This window comes from Aquila chrysaetos, chromosome 20 (genome assembly GCF_900496995.4).
Source record: "Aquila chrysaetos chrysaetos chromosome 20, bAquChr1.4, whole genome shotgun sequence".
NCBI classification, from domain to species: domain Eukaryota; kingdom Metazoa; phylum Chordata; class Aves; order Accipitriformes; family Accipitridae; genus Aquila; species Aquila chrysaetos.
Window position 1 is genome coordinate 15884269 of NC_044023.1, and position 21663 is coordinate 15905931.

General features: G+C 41.3%; 1 protein-coding gene across 2 annotated transcripts in view; it reads left to right on the forward strand.

Moving 5' to 3' along the window:
• Nucleotides 1-21663, forward strand: part of PTPRG (protein tyrosine phosphatase receptor type G) — a 413686-nt gene that overhangs the window by 205570 nt on the left and 186453 nt on the right. For both annotated transcript variants that reach the window (XM_030043864.2, XM_030043866.2), the window contains exon 3: nt 18337-18516. In XM_030043864.2, coding sequence (XP_029899724.1) covers nt 18337-18516 — 180 coding nt within the window. The remainder of the gene's footprint in view (nt 1-18336; nt 18517-21663) is intronic.

The window sequence follows — 21663 nt, forward strand, 5'->3', positions numbered from 1 at the left end:
CTCAAGTATTTCTTTCTGAGTGGGGAAAAAAAAAAGAAAAGTCATATGAAAGACACACACCCCACCCCACCCCCACCCCCCGTACACTCTGGTCATATTTTTGTAATCAAATATCATTATTTGGAGACTGAAATGCGTGGTGGGACTGGGCATACCGTAAATCGAGAGGCAAGGTCTCCAACGAGACCCGTTCCTCTTCCTGATGTAGCACTGGCTGCAGCCCCCGTGCAAGAGTGTGACTTGTGGGCTATGGGGAAAAGCCTCTGCAGATGTAGTTTCAACACAGGATAATTTTTTTTTTTTTTTTAATTTTTTTAGTTTAAGGAGCACACACATCTCCTAAAATGGGTGGAGAAAAAATAATCCTAATGCTTTATTGAACCATGTTGCCACAGTTGTAGTCAGTGCTAAATCAAGGTACAGATATGAAAGAAATTGCAGTAAATCCTATGGTTATTTATTTTTCCTTTTTACAATGCTTGACAGTTTAGAACTGAATTTGTAGAAGCATTATTAAATAAACTCTGACTGTGGCATATTTGCTTTAGGACCATGTTTAGCAAAGCACTTAAGTAAATGCGTAATGTGAAGGCCATGAATAATATAATATCTGTGCAATGAATAGAGCACATAAGTGAGCACTCAGTGTCCAAGATATGAGGAGCCCTTGAACTGGAACTATACACAATTAAAGTTAAACATTTGCTGAAAAGACATTGGATTATTCCGCTATTTAAAGTAAAGCATGTGCTTAAGTACTTTGCTGAATCAGAGCCTATAAAAAGAAATGTTCACAAAAACATGTGAATGCTGAAAATGGAAACTAATCGCTAGCTAACTGATATTGTGTCGCAAATGCAAGCGAACTAAAGCTGGGTACGAGACCGTTGTTGGCTGAGTTAGCGCCATGCATCTTACAGCAAAGCTCCAGACTGTGAGCTTTGCTCTTGAGTGTTTGTGCTGGCTGCCCTGGGTGAGGAAAACTGGAGTCTCTTCTAGGGCGATAAATCCACTGCTTAGTTTGCAAGTCATCATACCAGGAGCATTATGCTACATGATGTGCATACTATAAAATGCAAGGCTTCTCTGAACCACTTAATCAAGGCATAAACTGGAGCTGTGAGGTAAACTCTAGAGGCTGAGTGTGAGTAAAGAAGATCAATAAGATGTGTCTCAGTAACTACTAAATTAATAAACTTCTATTACTGATTTACTAGCTTCTCTGTGTTAGTGGAGTTATAAGTGGTTACATCCAGAATTTACTTCAGAATAAGCCCTGCTTGCTTTTTTGCTGCTGTGAAAACCTGACAAGACCAGTGAGACCAGAAGGTATATTATGTGGGTAAAAGTCAGCTAGCATCAGTTGCTGGTAGTTAGAGACATAAAAAGTTGGTGCAACCACTCTCACAAAATTTTACTATTTGCATGAGCTTCCGTCCCTCAGAAAACGATCCTCTCCACCCAAAGGGCGGTGCACCGGATTGTGTTTCTGAGAGCAGGCGCTGGTACAGGACACATCGCAACCAAAGAAGAAATAGGGGTGCTGTATGTGCTTCTAAAATATTCATTTAAAAAAGGCCTGGGAAAGATCTAAATAAACCCAATTTTACCAAAACAACCCTACCTCTTTTCTTGCTAGATAGTATGAAGTATATAGGTGTCACCTAGAATAAAGGCATCCTGAAGTAAACCGAAGTCTGTGGGTTTTCACCCTTTTGCTTATAAAGGCAACGGAAGTGGCTCTGAGGCGAGCACTGAATGGAGGTTGGCTTTTGGGCACCTGTACGGATCATGTGTATTAGCCCAGTTCTTGGTAGTGATGGTTTGGGTTTCTTTTGTTATTTCCCCTGGCATTAGATTCTGTTTGGTATTTGTCAACAAACTCAGGTACGCTGGAGTACTGCTAGGATCAGTAACTCAAACGTAATGAGATCGACCAAAACAAATCAGGGGAGATTGAAAAAAGATAGTAATTTTAAGGTTCTTGTTTGCCTTCTGGCTCCTGGACCTTTCTTCTTTTGTGTTTTCGAATTTTTCTCTGAAGCCATGGAGCCTGGAAACTTTCTAGTTTAAAAAGCTGGACATAATTCATTCTCATGAGACCAAGACTGCAGTCCCTCAAGTTCACCAACTATGGTTTTAATAAAGGCATTAAATTACCTAAGACATGCTCTATAATCAGGAAGGTTGTGTTTAATTACTTATTTTGGTCCATGTTCCCAAACACTGCTTCTGCAATTACCTTATACTACTCAGAATACTCTAACTCATTCCTATAGGTTTGTACTGGCAAGAAATTCCAGTCATGGTTTTAAATCTATTTTGTATTTTATTCTGAACAAAACAAAACCAGAAAGTCAGTCTGCTCCTCAAAAAGCTCTTGGCTTCAATGTAAGATAATAGATAACACAGGAATACAGACAAGTGCAATGGTGCAGTGGGACAGCATTGCGTAGCGTAGGAGGAAGGGATCTCACCCCCACAGTAAGCTTAACTGGCATCCGGATTTTTATGGGTGAAACTATTAAGGGTTGACCTAAAGGAAAAAAGAACTTTCGTGAATATTTGTAAGTGGTACTTAGTCTGGATCTGTTCATCTGTTTCCCCCCTCTATTGCCTTTTGGCTGCTGCAAGTCCATTGGCAAGTTCCATCAGAGCCAAAAGAAGAAATCTAGGCTTTTGGAGGATATTTGTGATTTAGGAGGGACAAGATTCCTTTACTCACCTTTGATCCAAGGAACATCCTCTAACTAAGGTAGTGGAGGGCTCTGCTTAGATATATGCAGTGTTTTCACTGAATTTCCAGCCTGGCTGACTTCCTCACTGGATGATAGTTCTGGGCAGCGTAGGACCTTCCCCCAGGAAGAAAGTCATCCAGCCCCAACTGCATATACTAATCAAGACTCTCTGCAAACGTATGGATAAGTCCCTTGAGAAGTGTGCATCTGCATAAAGGGAAAATGCTGTCTCCTGAAGACCTCTTGCAATCTGCCGCTAGAAGGCAAATAAAGACTGGGCTGGAAACCTGAGAAGCTGGCATTAGAAGCAAGCTGCAGATTGAAACTTGGAGAGCAATTAAACGCTGAAACAATCTTTAAAAAATAAAAGAAAAACAAAAAACCTGATGCAGTGAACTTCTCAAGTCTTGATTTCTTCAACGCTGAATACCTTTCTGAATGAGGTGAAAACTGTTTTTAAGGCTCTGTAGAGAGGTAACTTTATGAAGTGTAATGACTCATGCTCATCGTGTCAGTATGTGTTATCCAACTGTTTCTTCTGGCATGAAAATCTGTTACTTTTTACTGATACTGTAAGAGTGGAAAACCAAACAAAACCTGAGATTCCTTCCCCTGGAACACAGCAAGTTTCAACAGCCTGTTGGAGATATAACAAGGTTTTCCTTGATGTAGTGAACTGTTTACAGACCTGAGTAACTGTCAAGGATGCTGGTGGTTATTAAGTGAAGTAGTTTATTTTTTATGAAAATCAGAAATAACAAAAACTGGTTTCTATTCTGTGCATTAATATGCCTGTCAAGCAAATGGAAATACTGTTTAAGGAACATCTAGTTTGTAAATTAATAAGGATTTCAGGCCTGGAGTAGAGAATCTGTGTTAGCTATGCAGCCAAGGCAAAGACTGCTCTGTTGGAGGTGGAGTGTGTGGTTCTGCATAACAGGTGAAGTGAAAATGATGGGTATGACAGGAGCTATATTTAAATGAGCCGAGTTGAAAGCAGTGCAAGAATAGAGGAAAACGATATACACAAATCATGGTGAATTCTGTCCTCCGCAGATCTATTTCTTTTGTCACAAACAAAAATTGCTGTGGTGGAGCACGAGGAACTAAGTTCTGTGACCGCATGAGTCAAAAAACCAGTCTGAATTTGGCAAAGGCACATGCCTTGTGGCATGTGAAGGGGAAAGGAACAAATGTCTTCTGGACGAAACTGAGCAAAAGAAAAGTTTCATTTTCCAGGACTTCAGAAGGATTTTTCTTTGTGTAGAAGGAAACTTCAAGATCACAATTTCCAGCGTCTTAGGTCAATGCAGTCATAGAACGTTTAAGCAGGATTTTGTCATGAAAGGTCAAAGTTGGGATAATTAATACTGCGAATGGGTCTTTATCCTAGCCAAGTTCCCACTTTTTTCCCAAGTATTTTTACGTACATTTTGGAGTTTTGTCTGCTTTTGGTTTAAAGGAAGGACCGAGACAGTGTAGAGCAAGTGACGTTGCTTTGTACCACACTAGCCAGACTACACCAACGTGGCAAGAAGATCATGTGCCTCCCGGTCTCTGGTACCGAGAAAATATTAAGGTAATTAAAGTCATAGTTTAGAGCGTGTTCAGATTAGAGGAGCACCCCACAAAGGCTGTAGTGTCTTTATATTCTCAAAGGAAAGTCCTGGTGTTACCAAGTCAGCGTCAGTCCTGTCACTTCAGGCAAAGACAGCCTTTCACGTTTTAACTCACCAATCTGCCCTGGGGTCAGCCCGGTATCCCTGCACTGCTGCTGCGCTGAGAAGGTCACCATCCATTTGTACCGTAACCTTTCATCCTACAGATAGATAAGTACAGGAGTAACTTTACTCCAGTTTTACCTCTTGACATTACTGAGATGACTTGTGTGTTTCAAGTCATGTTCCCGGGTGGAGTCTTTCAGGTGGGGTGTATAATCAATTGCATGTTTTTATTTAGGGAGTTTACACTGTTATCAAACTCTAAGCTTAAAAGCACTCTATGCTTAATATAGCAAATGACCTCTTTTTATTTGTTATAAAAGTTGAAATGCACTGTTCTTCTGTGCTTCCAGACACCAGTAATCCTAGTAATGCTGCACTGAAGTGTATCTTCTCTTTGCTTTGGTTTTTTTCTCCCCTTTTTTCTTCTATACCATATAGATCTTGTGTCTGTCCTTGTTACGTCAGACTTTCACAAGGGCCACTCAGGTTGATCTCCGTGCTCATCCTTTCAGTGAACATCTTTACTGCTTGCCAGTTTTTCCCCCTAAAGAAACTTCCTACATATTGAGCAAAGGTGATAAAAATGATGTATTTTTTTCTTACCACTCGGGAAGCTCCCGTTGGTATGGGCAGTATGGTGCGTGTTAGCGTTGTATCAGAAAGAGCCGCATTTCTCCTAAGTAGTGCTTTGTTGTGAAGTTCATTTGACTGAAAATATTTTGCATGCTTAACTACCTGCTGGTGAATTTTTCTATGCCAAGTAATGTGTCAGGAGCTAGCGGAGCATAGTAAGTTAATTACTTGTGTGCATACTGTGAAGGAAAAGCAAACAGCAAGGCACCAGTGATACGAAGAATGAGACTTCATTTCAGTCGCCAGAGATTGTGTTGTTAATGAATCCGCTCAATCAGCAGGGAATTGGTAATGTAGATAAGACCAGGTATGGCTGTGTACTGATACGAAGATTAGTCCCTCAACCAAAACATTGTTTTTAGTGAGGGTTTGCTAATATTAAATAGTTTTTCAAAAGCACCGGTGAGATAGAATAACAGCCTGAATAATTATGGCTGTCTTGAAAAGACACGATGATGATGATCTTCTAATGTGCTCTGCAGACACCATATAAATCCAATATCTTACAGATTTCACCGTTAAGCGATACACTCCAGATTCCATTTTATGGTATATGTCACCATGGGCTGCCCAAACGCTGCTGTGACTAAACAGCACAGGGAAGCGTGTTCGAAGCGGGCTGCTGCCTTCCTCGCATCGGGCCGAGAGGGGAGGCGAGTGCTGTGCGAAAGCACCTGCCTTGCTCCCGAGCATCCTTGGTGGCAATGCGTGAAGATGCTCCCATCCGAGGGAGCGGGCAGCTCTGGGCGCTGCAGGCAGGGAGGTGAAGGGACAGGTGATGCTCTTACCTTGCCCTGGGGAAAATTCATCCCAGTGACAAGCTGTGGCCCGAAGCCTGCAAGCTGCATTCTGGGCTGACCGTCCCTAAACGAAATGTTCATGCAGTCCTGGAGGAAAGAACATTTATCCCAGCTTTTTTTTTTTTTTTTTCTCTTCTTTTTATTTAACTCAGTTTTTGAATGTGCACCGCTGGTACTGTGGGAGTGAAATCTCCTGCAACGCTCACCCCGACTCCATCCATCACAGCAGTCGCTTCGCTGCCAGCTCTCTGCAGCAGCTGGTTTTTCCCCACAGCAGCTGCTGAGCCGTTTGCGTGCAGGTTACCCGCCGCAGGGCAGTGCCGGCGGGAGGAAAGAGGCTCTGCCCGTCCTGGCCGGGCAAGGCTGCGGGGCCAAGGGACAGCGGGGCAGGAGGGGGGCTGCTGCCGGTGCTCTCCTCCAACGCTAACACGCTGCTACCTAAAACTCATCCAGGCAAGAGGGATGCGATGGAATAAGATCCACCCTAGGAATATTAAGTCCTTTTCATGAGTTTGGTTTGTTGGGGTTTGTCGGGTTTTGGTTGGTTTTGGGGGCTTATTTTGTGGTTTGTTTGGGTTTTTTTTTAAACTCTGGACTTTCCTAATTGGAAAACTAAAGCTGGTTTTGAATAGTTTAAGCCGTTGAGTGTAACATACTGGAAATGGCAGATATGGAACAAAAATGAGAAAAATGGTTGTAAGTGTTCTCTGTCAGCTACAGAAGCAGCACTGTCTGCTAGAGTACCTTAGCCTGGATGCTATGGCTGCTTATTGTCTTCCTATTTATTCCTACCAATGCTCTTAAATTAATGGTAGAAACATAGACTGAATGTTAATGGAAGTTGAGGCCAAGGTTCATGATGTGTCGTTAAGTAAAAGCTGGCAATCTCCCAGAAACTCTCCTGGGAGCTATTTTACTGGTGCATATTAGTGAAAGGGACAGCTGGATCGAGAAGGCTGTTGTAACAGGGATGCCATTAACAACTTAGTCGGGCAAAAGTTGATTTTCACCTAAAATGGAAATATCATAGCAAAGCCAGTGTTTGTCAAGGTTCAGTGAGTGATTTGGGGGACTGCGGTGTTGTCTGTGATATAATTAAACAATAAGGTCCTAGTATGGTGGCTGTCTTCTGGTCAGGTTAGGATCAACAAGAGGTATTGGAAAACTGAAGGTGATATGTTTCAGCAACAGATAATTTTATCTTCCCGATTTTATTTTTTAAGCCACCCTCTGCTTTGGACACTTCTGTGTTTTGTAAATTTTAAACCTGAGCCAAAGCAACAAGTGAAAATCCTTTTTGTAGCAGGTTTCTTTTGAAATCATGAGTACTTTCACTCTACCAGTGCCTCTGGATAAGCTTTATTGATATCAGCCCTCCCTCCCTTTATTCCCTTTCTATATTGCTCTGTGCTCTCTGTGGGTGTTTTATTAACCTGCATCCTGCAAAAATTCAATAAAAATATACAATTTTTTCCTTTCTTTCCTCCTTCTTCTCTTTTTTTTCATGCTGTCTTTCAGAGACAGAGCTCTGGGGAAGGCTCCTTTGGTTAGTTACGAGGAACAGATGGGAATCAAGAAAAGGTACTTTCTGTTCCTGTACCCGCCTAAATTGGAGGTAATTAAGTTACAGTGAGGCATCATTTACGTTAGCAGTTTCTTTGGTGAGATCAAGGCTATTAAGGGTACATGTGAGAAGTAGTAGGATTGAAGTCTGTGGTGCTTTGAGAAATAACTGGAACTGTGTTTTTCCTAAATGTGTTTGCAGGCAGCCTGGCACCCAGGTCCGTAGTAGGACAGTTGAGTCTTGCACACTTACTGCGCTTTTTATCTCTGCGGCTCTCCTCAAGTTTTGAGCAATCCTTGCAGATGCTCTGATGAGACAGGTGAACTTCTGCCTTTGTAAAGGAAGGGAGTGAAATGGAGCGTGTAGCTCCTGGTGGTAGGAAGGAGACAGAGAAGCAAGATGGGAATTTGAGATTTCCTGACTTAAATGTCACGGCTTATTACTGTCACTGTCGTTCAGCGTTCATCTCTGAGCCGCTGGGCAGGTTCAGCGGCACGGGAGCTTTGATGCTTCAGCGGGGTCTCAGTCAAACCCTCAAACAAGCCAAGATCTCTGGTTTAAAGACAAAACGCCCCCATAAAAAGGGTTCCTTAGCCCACCGTGCCTGTTCTTGCAGGTTTTCCGCTTGCCTCGCTCCTCCTGCAGCCTGAGGTCTCTGAGCCACAGTTTCGGCTCAGCAGCCCCTCCCGGGCTGCTGCCCGGTTTCAGCTTGGGCTGGGTCCTACGGGGACCGTCACCCGCAACCCGGCGGTAAGGTCACAGGCACAGAGCGGCAAGCTCTCTGCTCGCCCTCCTCGCTTTTGCCTGCGCTGGGTGTCGGCGAGGGATGCTGTAATTAGCACCAAGCCAAATTCAGATCCTCTTCCTTTCTCTTCTTTCAACAAAGTCTTCTTGAAGCCCCCCAGGGCTCCATCTGCATCTAACAACTCTTGGGAGGGAAAGTTTCCTGCCCAGTTTCTTCCTCTTGTTTCCTCTGTTTTATTTTCTCAGAGCTTTATTCACGCTGTGCTTTCTCCTTGGACTAGCCCAGATGGAACCACGGTTTACATCAGCATTATATGTGCTTGTGCTCCTTCTTTGTCTATTTAATTCCATGAAACACCAGATTCATTTCTTCTTTTATCTTTGCTCTTTGGAGGAACTGGCATTTCTTTGCTCTTCTGTCCCGTGGGAAGGTTGATCGCCTTTCTGTTGTGCTAGTGGATTATGCAGCTCAGGGAGATGGCTTTGGAGAAGAAAGCATGAAGCAAAGTCGTTATAAGATATGGAAGGTTAGCCCAGGAGGGCTCCATGTTTTCAGATTCGGGGTGCTTCATGTTGGGTTGCTTGCAACTGTGTCTTACGTTGTTCAGGTGTAAGCTTTTCAAGGCAGGAGCTCTTTGCTGTTTTGTACATGGAAGAATGGACCCCTTCTTCCTTCTGCAGTATTTGGGCACTACAGCAATATAAGTATTTCTGCTGTCAAGGTCCATCATTATACAGCCATTACCCTGTAAAGGAAAAAAGGATAGTGAGAGAGAGAGACCCTTCCGCAGAGAAAGTTGTCCCGGACATGACCTGTCCGAGGCACTCGTGCCCTGTCCGAGGCACCCATTACTGAAATGTATGTCTTCCAGCAACGCAAAGTGCTGTCATTGAGCTACTGCATTGATTCATAATACATCTTCATTCAGTAATTTCCATTAGGATTTATACTTTTTAAAATTATATTTAGGAAAAAATCTATTTTTATGTCTGTCCCTAGCCTTCATGGAGCTTTGCTCAACTAGTATAGGAATAGAAGAAGGTTAATTTACAATGTCTTCATATAAATTAATCTCCTGTTTTCTCCTTATATTGTAAGTTATCACCTCGTTTATTATATGCAGCTCGGGGTGAGCAGTTCTAAAAAGGCCTCAGACAGTTATGAAATGAATGGTGTGAGATGTCAGATACATTTATTAAAAACGCAGAAAATTATAAAAAACAGAGGATGGAGATGTATATTGTCTCAGTCACTTGCCACCAGCAGGCACCTTCTATACTACAATTTATCCTCCCACTCAGTGAGTTCTGCATAGTAATTTCATTGATATTGTTGTGCTCTCTGCTCAATATAAATATTTTTGAAATATTGGAGTTACAAAACTCAACAGCTCATTAGTTGTGTCTATCAAGAGTTTATTGTGTGAGACACCCCTTAAAAACCCCCAAACTATTTTGCCAGCACAGCTAAACTTAGTAGCGTTTTCACTTTTCTGTGGTGGTAAATTATTCAGCTCACAAATGCTAAAACTTGAAATGTTTATGGAAAAAGCTTGTTTTAGTAATTACAGTTACTCCACTTTATTGGGAGCTTCCTGCAACATTTGTCTTAAGGTCCTGGTGTTTCCTGATGTTGGATATTTATCATACATTTGTGCCGCTGGCAGGTTGATAGGTACAGTGGGAGCTTCATACAAGATTCATGGCAGCTTCATACTTTTTTGAGGAACAAAATTAGGATACAGAAGATATGTATATGTATGAGGGAGATAGAGACATACATATATAAAAAAACCCAAATGTGTTTGTGACTATGTAATACAGATGTTCACATACGTACTAAGGAATGCAAAGGTTTTGAAAACATATACATAAAAAATTTTGCCGAACATAATTGAAGGTTAGAAGGTTTAATTAAAGAACCCAGCAATAATTGTAGCATCTGTGGATATGAAAATTTAAGGAGAACATGCACCTCACTCTGTCTTCAGGTTTAAAAGCTGCAGACATTATAGGATAGTTTATATTTAGGAGCATGGTTTAAAGCCTTTCTTTCTCTCTTTGCATCTGCCACGTTTTGGCAGTGAGACAGTATAACTGACAAAATCAGTTTTGAAGATTAGCTTTGCTTTTACAGCCCCATGGCTGGGCATTTCTGTAGGTGTGGTGGCATTGGTGCAGAAAGGAGTTGTTGGTGCTTCTGATGTTGCTGCTAGCAGTTGCTCAAAGGTTATCTAAATCCAAACCCTTTTTGTTCCGTCTTCCTCTGTTTGTGTTTGTTCCAACAACTGCCGGTTAAGATATCCCTTATCAGAGATTGTTCTTCGGGAAATTTTCTTTCAGCTTCTTTCAATTCTCCAAAAAACTGTCTTTGGCCGTTTATGACTCTCACATGTCTTACACACGCTTTTCTGTATGGAGCTTGCAGACTGGATAATGCTTAGACCTGTTTGGGTCTCAGCAAGCTTTTCAGGATCTTGCTCTTGGTATTCGGTCTCATTTTTCAAGCAGTAATTGGAATTTTCTGCAAGCATGAGTGTCTCATGTTAAATAGAGTGATGGCAGAGAATAATAAAATGAAAAGCCCTTTTCCCTAAGGGTAGGAAATCTTGAGATCTTTGTTCAAAACACCACTGTGAACTCTAACTATGGGCTCTCCTTATCCATCTCTTTGATTTTGGTATGCCATCATTTTAGACAGTATAATTTCAGCAACTTTTCCTCCTAATACAATGATTCAACAAATTGATTGCTTTCTCTGCAATGGGAAGGCCCCTGAAAGATGCCACTGGTTTTTATCAAGGCTTTCAGGGATTTTTATACCCTTACCCCTGCAGCCTCATGGTAAATCACTCAGCAAGAGATATGTCATTCAAATCATTTTTTTCTGCCTTATATCTAAATGCAGTCTTTAGGCTTCATCCTACGGGGTTCACTTTATTTCTTCTTTGTAAGAGGCAACTGGAGGTGAGAGGAGAGGGTGAAGGGAGGCTGATTTTTCAGCTGATTTGGGTCTGCAGTACGTGCCTTGCCTCCTGTCATAACTCACATGGCATAAGCACCTTCCTTTGTGCCTTCCTGGACTTAATGACAGAGTTGCTTTTAAATGGCAAAAAGTGATGGTGAAGTCTTAGTTTATGGCATCGAGTAACAGTTTCAGTCCAGTAACAGAGAGGACCCCCGGCCTGAGATTTTTGAAGGATCTTAAAATGCATTCAGTTCCATAGTGAATTTCACTGATATTTGATTGTTTTAAATGATTTTTTCCTGTTTGAAAATTTAGCATGCTATTGAAGTTCATTGCTTCGTAGCTGAGCAAGGACACCACTTTCTTGCTCTTTCTCAGTGTGAAAAAAGGAATGTTTTTTGTTTACTGGTGGTGACATTTCTTTTCACTGTTTCTTGAGATTTGGCTTGTGATGGAGCAGTTCAAGTATGACAGGGACTCACAGGCAGAGATTCACAGCTTCAGTGTTCTCAGCTAAATGCTGAGATGGTTGGGCAGGTCATAGCTGCCAGTCTGTGCTAAGTAAAGCATCCCTATTTATCCAGAGTCTGTAAAACTTGCAGAGGTTCTTACCTGCTGTGGTCCTTTAAGTTACCCATCCAGAGCTGTGCAGGCAAAGGTTGGGAGGTTTTTGTGTGAGAGGAAACGCTATTTCATTCCATCCATCCTTAAAAACTGGTTGGATTTTGCCTTAAGAGAAGCCTGGAATTTTCCCTTTTATACCCACTTGCGCTGAATGGCACAATACTGTAACATATCGGAAATAGCAAGATGCTTTTGGAAATTCCATGTCAGAGGCTGTCCCCATTGACTTTCAAGTGAGACTGGCTTTTAAGCACTTGAATCCTTTCTCATTTTGTTTCTTGTGCTTTAAGCAGCAAGGCAGCTTGTGGTAGATGCTAGAGGCAACCAGCTTGGTTGGCATCACTAACATACTCAGCCAAATACCACTGCCATCCAAGAAGATACTGAACCACTGCTAAGCAGGTCTTTTGCCCTATTTTGGATGATCCTTCCAACCCAGCAAAAAAAGAGCCTTTGCTACTTTACAGGAGCTATGGGCATGCTGCCTCTAGTATAGATCATGTCTTCGTATGAAGATAGGTTCTGTTGGCGTTACAAAACTGACCGTGCAAGTGAGCAGCAAGAGCCGTCTGCGTGTGGGGCGGTGAGGCCAAAGTAGGGCTAGAAAGGGGTGAGGGATATAAGCCTTTCTGCAGTGCCCTTTTTCTTACGGCTCTGTAAATATCTGCCTTGCACATAATCCTGGACGAATGATCTCCCATATTAAGGTGGTGGGATAGGATGTCCCCATGAAGTGACCAAGCTAATTTGCTTTAATTGCAGAAGGTGAGGGGTTTTGGTTGCTTTGCAGTCATTACTACGATTTTCATTCAAAAGTGAAAAGTTAAGAGGCATCAAACAGAGGCAAAGATTTGTCCGAGATAATTTTGTTAAAAAAAAACAACAATAAGAACAAATAATAAAAAACCTCCAAAATTAAACCCCCTAAACTAATTGTTTGCATGCCAGGCCTGGGATTTAACGTCAGATTTTTATGAAAATTTTAAAAACAAGTGAAATTAAAAAAACCCAAGCGTTGGTATTTCTACCTTTTTCCCAACTTGTAAATGAATGATCAAAATCACATTACTCAAAAAATGCTAATGTCTGTTAAACTGTATCTGGATGTTGAGTAAAGGCATATGTGTTACACACCAGTCTGTATCAGAGTAGCTGATCCATTTATTGGAAAATGATTTAAAATCACGGAAATGCCAGTGGTTTTAATAAGAGATGTTTTAAACAAAAGATTGTGGAAGAAAAATAAACATATATGATTTTTTTTTAAGTGAAAGTTTTTATACAAGCTTTAATTAGATTTTGGCAGAATACATTATTTTAATGGGTTTTCATTAATGAAATTGCTCATTGTTTTGGCTGTACAGTAAAATGAAGAAAAAAGTAATCTTGAATTCTCTTTAAAGAGCAGCCTGTGTATTAAAAAAACTATTAAAGATACTGCAATCATTGACAGAAAGATTTTGCATGAGAAAAGAATGCAGAATCCATCTAGGAAGCATCAAGTAATTTCAGACGAGGATGGGTGATAACATCTCTGGCGTTACATCTTGTTTGAAACGTCGCATGTAAGAAGCCGCAGTGTTGCTGAGGTGTCTGACCCCAGCTCTGCTTTTGTGCCTTGGAAGCCAGCGGCCCTTTTGCCCCCGATTTCAGCGGAGATAAGGTCAAGTCCCCAGAGACCCGGCTGCAATCCAAAATGAGCTCGCGGGGTTGCCAGCCCTGGGAGATGGATGGGCTCTGCAGCTCCCTGAGCTGCAAGTGGACGTGGGGCAGGATTTCGGCGGAGCTGGAGTTACTGGGGCCACTGGTGCTCTGTCTTTTGTACCAGTCCAAGCCGGGGAACAGAGCAAGCGTCTGTGTAGCTCTGCGCGGTGGGACCGGGTGAGAAAACACCCTGCGGCAGCTGGGAGAGGGTGGCCTCATCCCTGCGGTGCTCAGGGGATCGCTGCGGCCAAATTCCCTTTCCTCACCGCTTTCCTTAGCGCCCGGCCCCATCCCGTCAGTCAGGCGTTCTGCAGTCGCCATGTCGTCTTGCTGTCACGCGTTTGGTTGACCGGGGTTGTGAATAACCGCCCTCCTTCCCCCGCGCGTGCGCTTAGTTGTTGGACCCGAGTGCGTGATTTCCTGAGGCAGGACACTGACTTCTTCAGTATCTGAAGATGCCAAATGTTATCAGTCCGTTCTGGTTTCGTGCTGCTCTTGCATCAAATACTCCAGCTCCAGGATGGGGCTATCTGATGCTTACCTTTGCTTGCATCTTCAGTGGAAATGTGTATTATTTATTAACCCAGGTGAGGGCTCTTAACTTGTTTGTTTTTGAAAACCGAATTATTTGTCAGCCCTTAAAAGGCCAATTCAGATTCATTCCAAATTTTATTTGATTAAAGCCACGATGCTTACTGTTGGAAAAATGAAATACGAATAGCTTTAAGTTACTCTGTTTCAGATGGGTAAATGTCACACACAGAATGAAGGGATTTTTTTTTACTAGGTTTAAGTGTAACGGAGTCTTTATTTAGTGTCATGTTTTTATTTAAAAGCATTTATTTAAAGTTCTAAAAAACAAAGAATTCAATAAAGCAAGACAGGTGTAACTGCAAATGATTAATGATATAATTCTCAGTACTTTATTAAGTGTCTAACGCTGAAGAGATTTATACAGTGCGGAATGGCAATTGTGCTTTGATGGAAGGAATAGGTAATCAATACCTGCAAGCTTAGAAAAAGTGTTCTATTTCCTCCTCTAATGATATAGGGTTTTTTGCAAGGCAAGGATGTCTGGAGCATGAGACACTTGGAAGAAGAATTAATTTGAAATCTGTAGTGGAAGATCAGTTTCAATTAAAACTGCACTTGAATGTCCATGGAAAAACAGGCAGTTAGGCCTAAGCCTTCTGATGGCTACCAGTGAATAAATGAATCCCACTGCACTGTTCTTGATTACATTTTATAGGTTGTTGAGCTTATTTTTTCTGGGTAGGGGATAGAATTTATTTACTTTGGTCTCAAGCTCAAAAATAAAAATTTTCTCCTCGCTCCCCTAGCCCGCCTTCGTGTTTTCAGGCTAATTGTTAAAGCTGGGATGGCCCCAATCCTGCGCTGCTGGGAATGGAGATGCTGGGGTCGTGGCCTCTATTTCTGTCTAGAAATGCTGCCATAATGGCGTAGGTCATATTGCATGTAATAATTTGCATATCAAAAACTTCTGAAAGAAATTAATGGAAAACCTAGCCGTTTATAAAATCCTGTGCTGATTTTAACTAGCAGGTCTTGAACCTCTAAATCAGAGCTTAGCCTTATGACTGTAATTTGGGATGTCAGGACTTTGAGTCACAGCACCAGCACTAAGTTGGGGTTTTGAATTGCTGAGAGAGTTTCATTGCATTAGACTTTCCTTTAATAATTCAGCACCAGTACGGAAACATTTTATGCATGAAAACTAATACTATCGCAGGAAGAGAGCAGATACTGCTAGACTTTTTTTTTTGTAAATTATAGATTTAGAAGCAAGTGAAGCTACTGTATTTATAGAAAGAGCTGTATTGCTCTTAAATTAATCCAAACAAGTTAAATTAATTAAAAAAAAAAAAAGCAGACTTGATTAGTGTTTTTTAAAATGATACAAAGCTATACAAGCCTTTAAAGGTCTGTGAAAAACTACATTTCAGTGAGAGTCAGTCCCAGTACCTAAGTCACTTGAGGTTTTAATTCAACATGGTGGTTTGTTTGTTTGTTTACCCTTATGGTTTATTTTATTCATTTTGACAAGACCGTTTTCAGTGCAAATTGGTTGAGAGCTGGCTATACTTTAAAAAAAAAAAAAAGAAAAAGTCTTTGTGACAAGATGCATGGAAGGAACCCTAGAGCCCCTGTTATAATAAATCCACATACTCAAAAAAAAAAAAAAAAATCTCCCCATTGACACCAAAATACTTAAAAAAGAAAAATTTCAGTGCACAGCTCCTTTTGAATGCACAGCTGAAACCACTGCGATAGCCTCTGTGAGCAGAGTGCTTTTGAAAGGCTCACCCCATGTTTATAACAAAGCCAAAAAACGAGAGCTGGCAGGTTTGATGATTATGTGTAGTACTAAACATTTTAAAGCAAATTCCCAAATTTCATGGAGTAAATGCAAGGTTATATGAAAAGTAAATCTGAATTGCCAATTAATTCACTGCAAACCAATTACTAAGAGCATCCTGATTCAGAAAAAATATCTGTGTTTGAGGGAACACGTTTGGTTTTCCTCATATAGGTTTTTTAATAATTCTATTCTCCTTTGTTGTGGTACACTGGGAAATTAACTGGAATTGGCTTTCGCTGACAATACAAGTTGAACCATGGGATAAACGAAACTGATTTTTAACCTGGGCAGATGATGTAAATGATTTTTAAAGGATGTTGCTATTTTGCCTAATTGTAGTTGAAAGTAAAACACTTTCTTTTTGTTTTGGTTACCATACAGCGCTTGTGTGTGATGAGTATAGCACAAAATCTTGCTATTGATTAAGTGTCCTGCATTAGCAGGAAGAATGCGTTTTGCAACTAGACAGATTAAAACCCAGGGGCCAAAGAAACTGGCCTTCACAACTGCCAGGTTTGGATGGCACTAATTGAATTTACATACGCTTCTGAGATGCAAGGGTAATAAATGCATATTGGTGCATCATTTACTGCTGTCTGCCTATCGAACAGACATGCTGACTATGTAGTTCAGGGGTACGATACAGGTATGACATCAGGGGTCTCAGGAGAGCAGAGTTCAACTCTGGGTTGTAACTTGGTTTTGGTAGATGAGCTTGGGCAAATTGCTTCCCTTCTCAGGCCATCAATTTCCCTGTCTTTACATGAGAATAATGTTGCTGATCCCTGCTGTAAAGCATTTCAAGAACTGTGAGCGAAAAGCGCTTTACAAGAACTCTGTGCTGTTATTTCAGGAGCTTAAACCGCTGTTTGCACTCACAGGAAGATAATCTCTTAGTCTCTGTTTATACAATTTAAGAGTTGGAGAGGGAGGTCATAAGAAAAATTTGAAATTCACTGGAGATCCTCCTGCATGTGCTGCTGAGGGTCGCAGGTTAGAGCTGGTGGGGATGACAAGGTCTTTGCCTGAAACCTTTTATTTTCATGTATTATTTTTATTGACTCTTCATGCTGGAGAACCTTGCAGAATGGGCAGGGTGAGTTAGGGCTGTAGCAGACAACCTCTGGCAGATTTAGTGGTGGTTTGCAATACTACCTTTTGCAGCCCACTGCCATAAGGCACTGCTGCTTTTCTTCTCCCAGCACCAGTGCTGGTGCAATCTTGTCACGAAATTTAGTTAAACAATTTGGGGGTTGAGGACTCATTAATACACCAAAAAGTAATCTGGAGCTGGTGAAAGCTCCAGAACAGGAGCACGACGCATTCCTCCTCCTGTGCCTTGTGGGTTGGGTGGACAGCTGTGATAACACTGAGTATCTTAAACTACTAAAAAGTACTTTCAAGCATTTTGCTGAGCCTGTGAGGACCCTGATGTGCTGGGGAGAGAGGCTGCTGGTGCCATTTCTCTTCACAGCTGTAGCATGCTCATCTCTTACCAACCTTGAACAGTGGCTAGTGATGTGCTCACAAAATACAGAAGCTTATATTGCTTTCTAGAACTTAAACTACTCCCTGCAATTTTTTTAAATAAAAAAAGAGAGTAGAGGGGTGTGCAGAGGAGGAGAGGTGACAGTATTTGGCTCTGTGTCTGCTTTTGGCTAGCTGTCATGTAATATGGATGGCTCTGATGCGCCCAGGTACAGCCACATATGCAAGACACTGCCCATCAGTCCTCGGAGCTTCTCATTTACTGCTAATGTTTGACTTGTTTTGAGAGAGTAGTTTACATCAGGTGAGAACAGACTGTGCTAATAAGGAAAACAGAAAAGTCATGTAAGAAGAGCAGCAAAAGAAAGTTATAGTATTTTTTCGACAGGTCATTGTCCTCTTTACTTCATCCACTCAGAGTAATTTATTTTTTTCCTTTTGTTGTTTTCTTTAAATTTAATAATATACATGTACCTTAATACTTTCTTTTTATCTTTTCTGGCTTCAAAACCTCCAAAAGAAATGAGATCGTTAATAAAGATCCTATTATCTAAGCAGAGTATTGCACAAACACAAGTTAATGGGTAGCTGTTACATTATTTGTCTCATGAAAAGGTAAACTATATAGTAATATATTAAGGCTGAAGCTTTAGGAAAGTTCCTGTAACACCATGCTAATTGATAACATATGCACGAGGGGAACTTGGGAATTGCAGATAGTTTTATAGAATAGTAATTAAAAAAAAAAGGCCATTGTTCATTACTGCTAGAGGCAAAGTTGGAGTACTGCGCAAAGCTAATGGATTTCAATCTTCTCATAAGTTTACAAGTCTTAACCTCTTTCAAATGTGAGAAGTGTAACTGTGGTGGAGTTACCTGGGGAGCTTAAGTGCTTCATCCTCTTACTTGAGAGTTATCCAGAACTATTGAGCCACTGGAATGTTAATTGGCATTGGTATTTTTTAACAGGTACCTATGGCCCCGAGCACTGGGTTACTTCCAGCGAGAAGTGCGGAGGGTCTCACCAGTCTCCCATAGACATCGTAGACCATCAGGCCCGTGTTGGAGATGAGTATCAAGAACTGCAGCTTGATGGTTTTGACAATGAATCTTCAAACAAGACTTGGATGAAAAACACAGGAAAAACGGGTATGTTCTTTTCTGTTTGTCTCCATAGTCCGCCTGCAGTCAATTAAAAATTCAAGCCATGTTCCACCCTCCTCCTCCTTTTTCATTGTTCTGTTGTTTGGGTTTTGCTGCCCTTTTTTTTTTTTTTCTTTTTTTTTTTTTTTTTAAATATAATTTTCCACCAGCAGCCAGCCACCTATCTCTGCCTCTGCATTCTGTGCAAAGCTAGTTCTGCAGATTGATTTTAAGGGGGTTTTTTTTAAGGTTGGTTTTTTTTTTTTTTTTTTTTTTTTTTTTTTTTTTTTTTAGGTTCTCAGTATAAAATAATTCTCTTGGTAGTCAGTTGTTCCTCAGCATAAAAGGCTGTATAAGAGTTTCAAGGTGTAACCTTGAATTATCAGCTTTGGGAGGCTGTAACATCTAATCCAAAAGAATGCTGAGATGCAAGGCTCAGGGGGAAGGAAAGGGGAAGTCTTAGAAATTGGAAGGTTTTAGAGAAGAAAGAGCAATAACTGCTCAGAGTAGTGGGGGCTTATTAATGTGTTTCTGATATGATTATAGCACTGTGTTCTTCACTTAACTGAATCCTCTTCTGCTCTGTCTGTTCTGGCTTTTAGAGAAAAGAACAGTCAGAGCACTGCTTATTTTTACCAAAACAGTTCACCGAAAGGTCAAGGTTGATTTATATGCAAAGCTGCATGCATTTGATTACTCTTTAATTCTAAAAATGTAAAAAGCAGAAATTATAAGGCCACCCTCTTCATTTGGCAAGGTCAAATATTTTTAGGGAATTGGATTAAACCACTAATTAATTCAATTTTATTTATTGGAAGTATTTTTTTATCTTTATTAACACTCGACATGCATCTCTATAGTGCTTTATGTAACGTGTCTCTAGTCAGAGGTCTGCTAGCAAAACCCAGGGCATGTACCTGCTCCGGGAGTTTGCAACACAGCTGTGCATGCAGCGTGACCTCAGATACACCCATTGCTTCCAGGGGACTTTGGATCTGAGCCGCAACCTGGAGTCCGGCAAACGCTTCAGATCCAGTTCCAGCAATTCAGGATCTTAGCAGGAGTTGAGAGTTATTGCCCCTCAGATGAAATGGAGTGACAGGCTGTGATCCTGTTTTCTTTCACCGCAAAGCAAATCCAGTTAACATAAACCACCACCAAGCATAGCTTGGGTTTTTGCTGCATTACTGAGGGTTTTTTCCAGCTTCACTAAGAAATGCTCCTCTTTGCTTTGAAAGCCTGACTTTGTTGCCCTTTGTAGCAACATGAGGTTCAGGCAAGGTTGAATGCTATGGAAATTTGGTGCTTAATTAATCTATTCATGTTATGCACCCTGCCCTTTTGGTCACAGAGGGGTGTTTGTAGTAACCAGCAATAAATGTAATTAGAAATACCACAAAAAAGTGATACGCTATTCTTCTAAGAAAGATGCTAATGCTATACTATACGTGTAATAGGAACGTATTGCTGCACATAAAATAGGAAACCATGTTGAACTGAAACGTGCCAGCAAATTTTCCAGTCTCCATGCAGTTGGCAATGAAAGCTGTATCTTCAGTCTTCTCTGCTGGGTGATTTTAGCACTGCCACTATATTTGATTTCCTCACCCATTGGGGTATGGATTTTTGCTGACAAGTTATTGCTTCGCAGAGCAACAGTAACTGTCACTTTTCTTGGTAACTTACGGCCTTTTACTGGTAACGTGAAGACTCTTTTTGCCTTGCTGTCATCCCTGATTTCTTCTGCTGAGCTCTTAACTCCTCCCTTATTTTATCAAGTCCCATTCCTTTTCTTGGTTTTCTGACCTTTTGAAGAAACTTGCCTGGGATTAATTTTTAAGGTGGTAAGTGGTAGAGCAGCAAACCAAGTAGGATGTTTTGGCTTGTGGGTAGAACATAGAGGCAGGCTGTGCCATAAATTGCGATGCATTTTGGCAGCAGAGTCTTGGAGCAGATGGCCACATGAGACCTTCATATTGCAGACTGACAGAGACAGTAAACTAAATATCTGTTTAAGCAATGGTGATGGATGTGGAGGGCATTTCTCAGCAATTAATGACTGGTTAAAAGAGACAGGGGTCCGAGGGAAAGCCAAAGGCCCTTACCCCTGACGCTCATTAACTGGCAGGAAATGTGTTACTTGGGTTATTGTTATTGCTATTGGACCTATAATTTTTTTTAGGATAGAACAATTAGTTATTTTTATGCTCTGAAATGTTAAAAGGTAAAGAGATTATTGCTCTTTAGATTTGTTGTGCTCTTTCTTGTTTTTCCCCCCATATAAGGTAAAGGGCAGACAATGTACAGAAAACAGTGTTTCATTCAGAAAATGGAAATGGATTCCTTAAGCCCCTGTCTTGACTAGAACTGCCTTTGTGCATGATTTCACTGGCAGAGGCACTAATGTGGGTTCGATTTCATCACCATAGTAGCTGGTTCCCAAGTGGTAAAGATCACTTGGAGAGTATAAGCACATTTCATAGTTGTATTTGCATTAGCTGTTTTCATTTGTGCCACCTTATAATCAAGCATTAGCTGGTGTCAGCCGGGCCTGAGGCTGACGAGGCTTCTTCAAGTCTGACCTGCCCCGTGGGAAGAGCGCACGTGGGAGCACCCTTGCCAGCATTACACAGACATTGCCACTTTACCCCTTTTTAGGTCACTGAGAACTTCTAAAAACTCCTTCCACTTAGAGAAACCTACTAAAATTTCTGCCAGAGATGTGTTTTTGTTAAGTACTTTTCCTACGTGACGTGCATCACTCTGGCTGGTCATGACCATCAGAGCCTCTCTGCTAAGGCAGGGGAAGAGCTGCTTTGTATCCAGGTTTATTTTTGCTCTCACAAGGGTGATAGGGATACAGCTCCAGCCCTGACCCTGCAAATGGCATCACACAATTGTGATCCTGGTGGCTGTGCACCACCTCCTTTGGTTTTGTAATCTCAATTACATAGTATTTTCAGTTAGTGGGCTTTGGGGGTTGATTCCTTGCTGTGCACTCTACAGAAATCATTGGGTAAAAGCAGTGGCTCCCCAAGCCCGGTAAGGTGATGTTTGGTTATTCCAGTCCTGAATACTAGAGATTACATGGAAGGGAGGGAAGACCCCAAATCACTGGCAATAAGAGGATGCTGCTAAGATAGGAAGGTGATG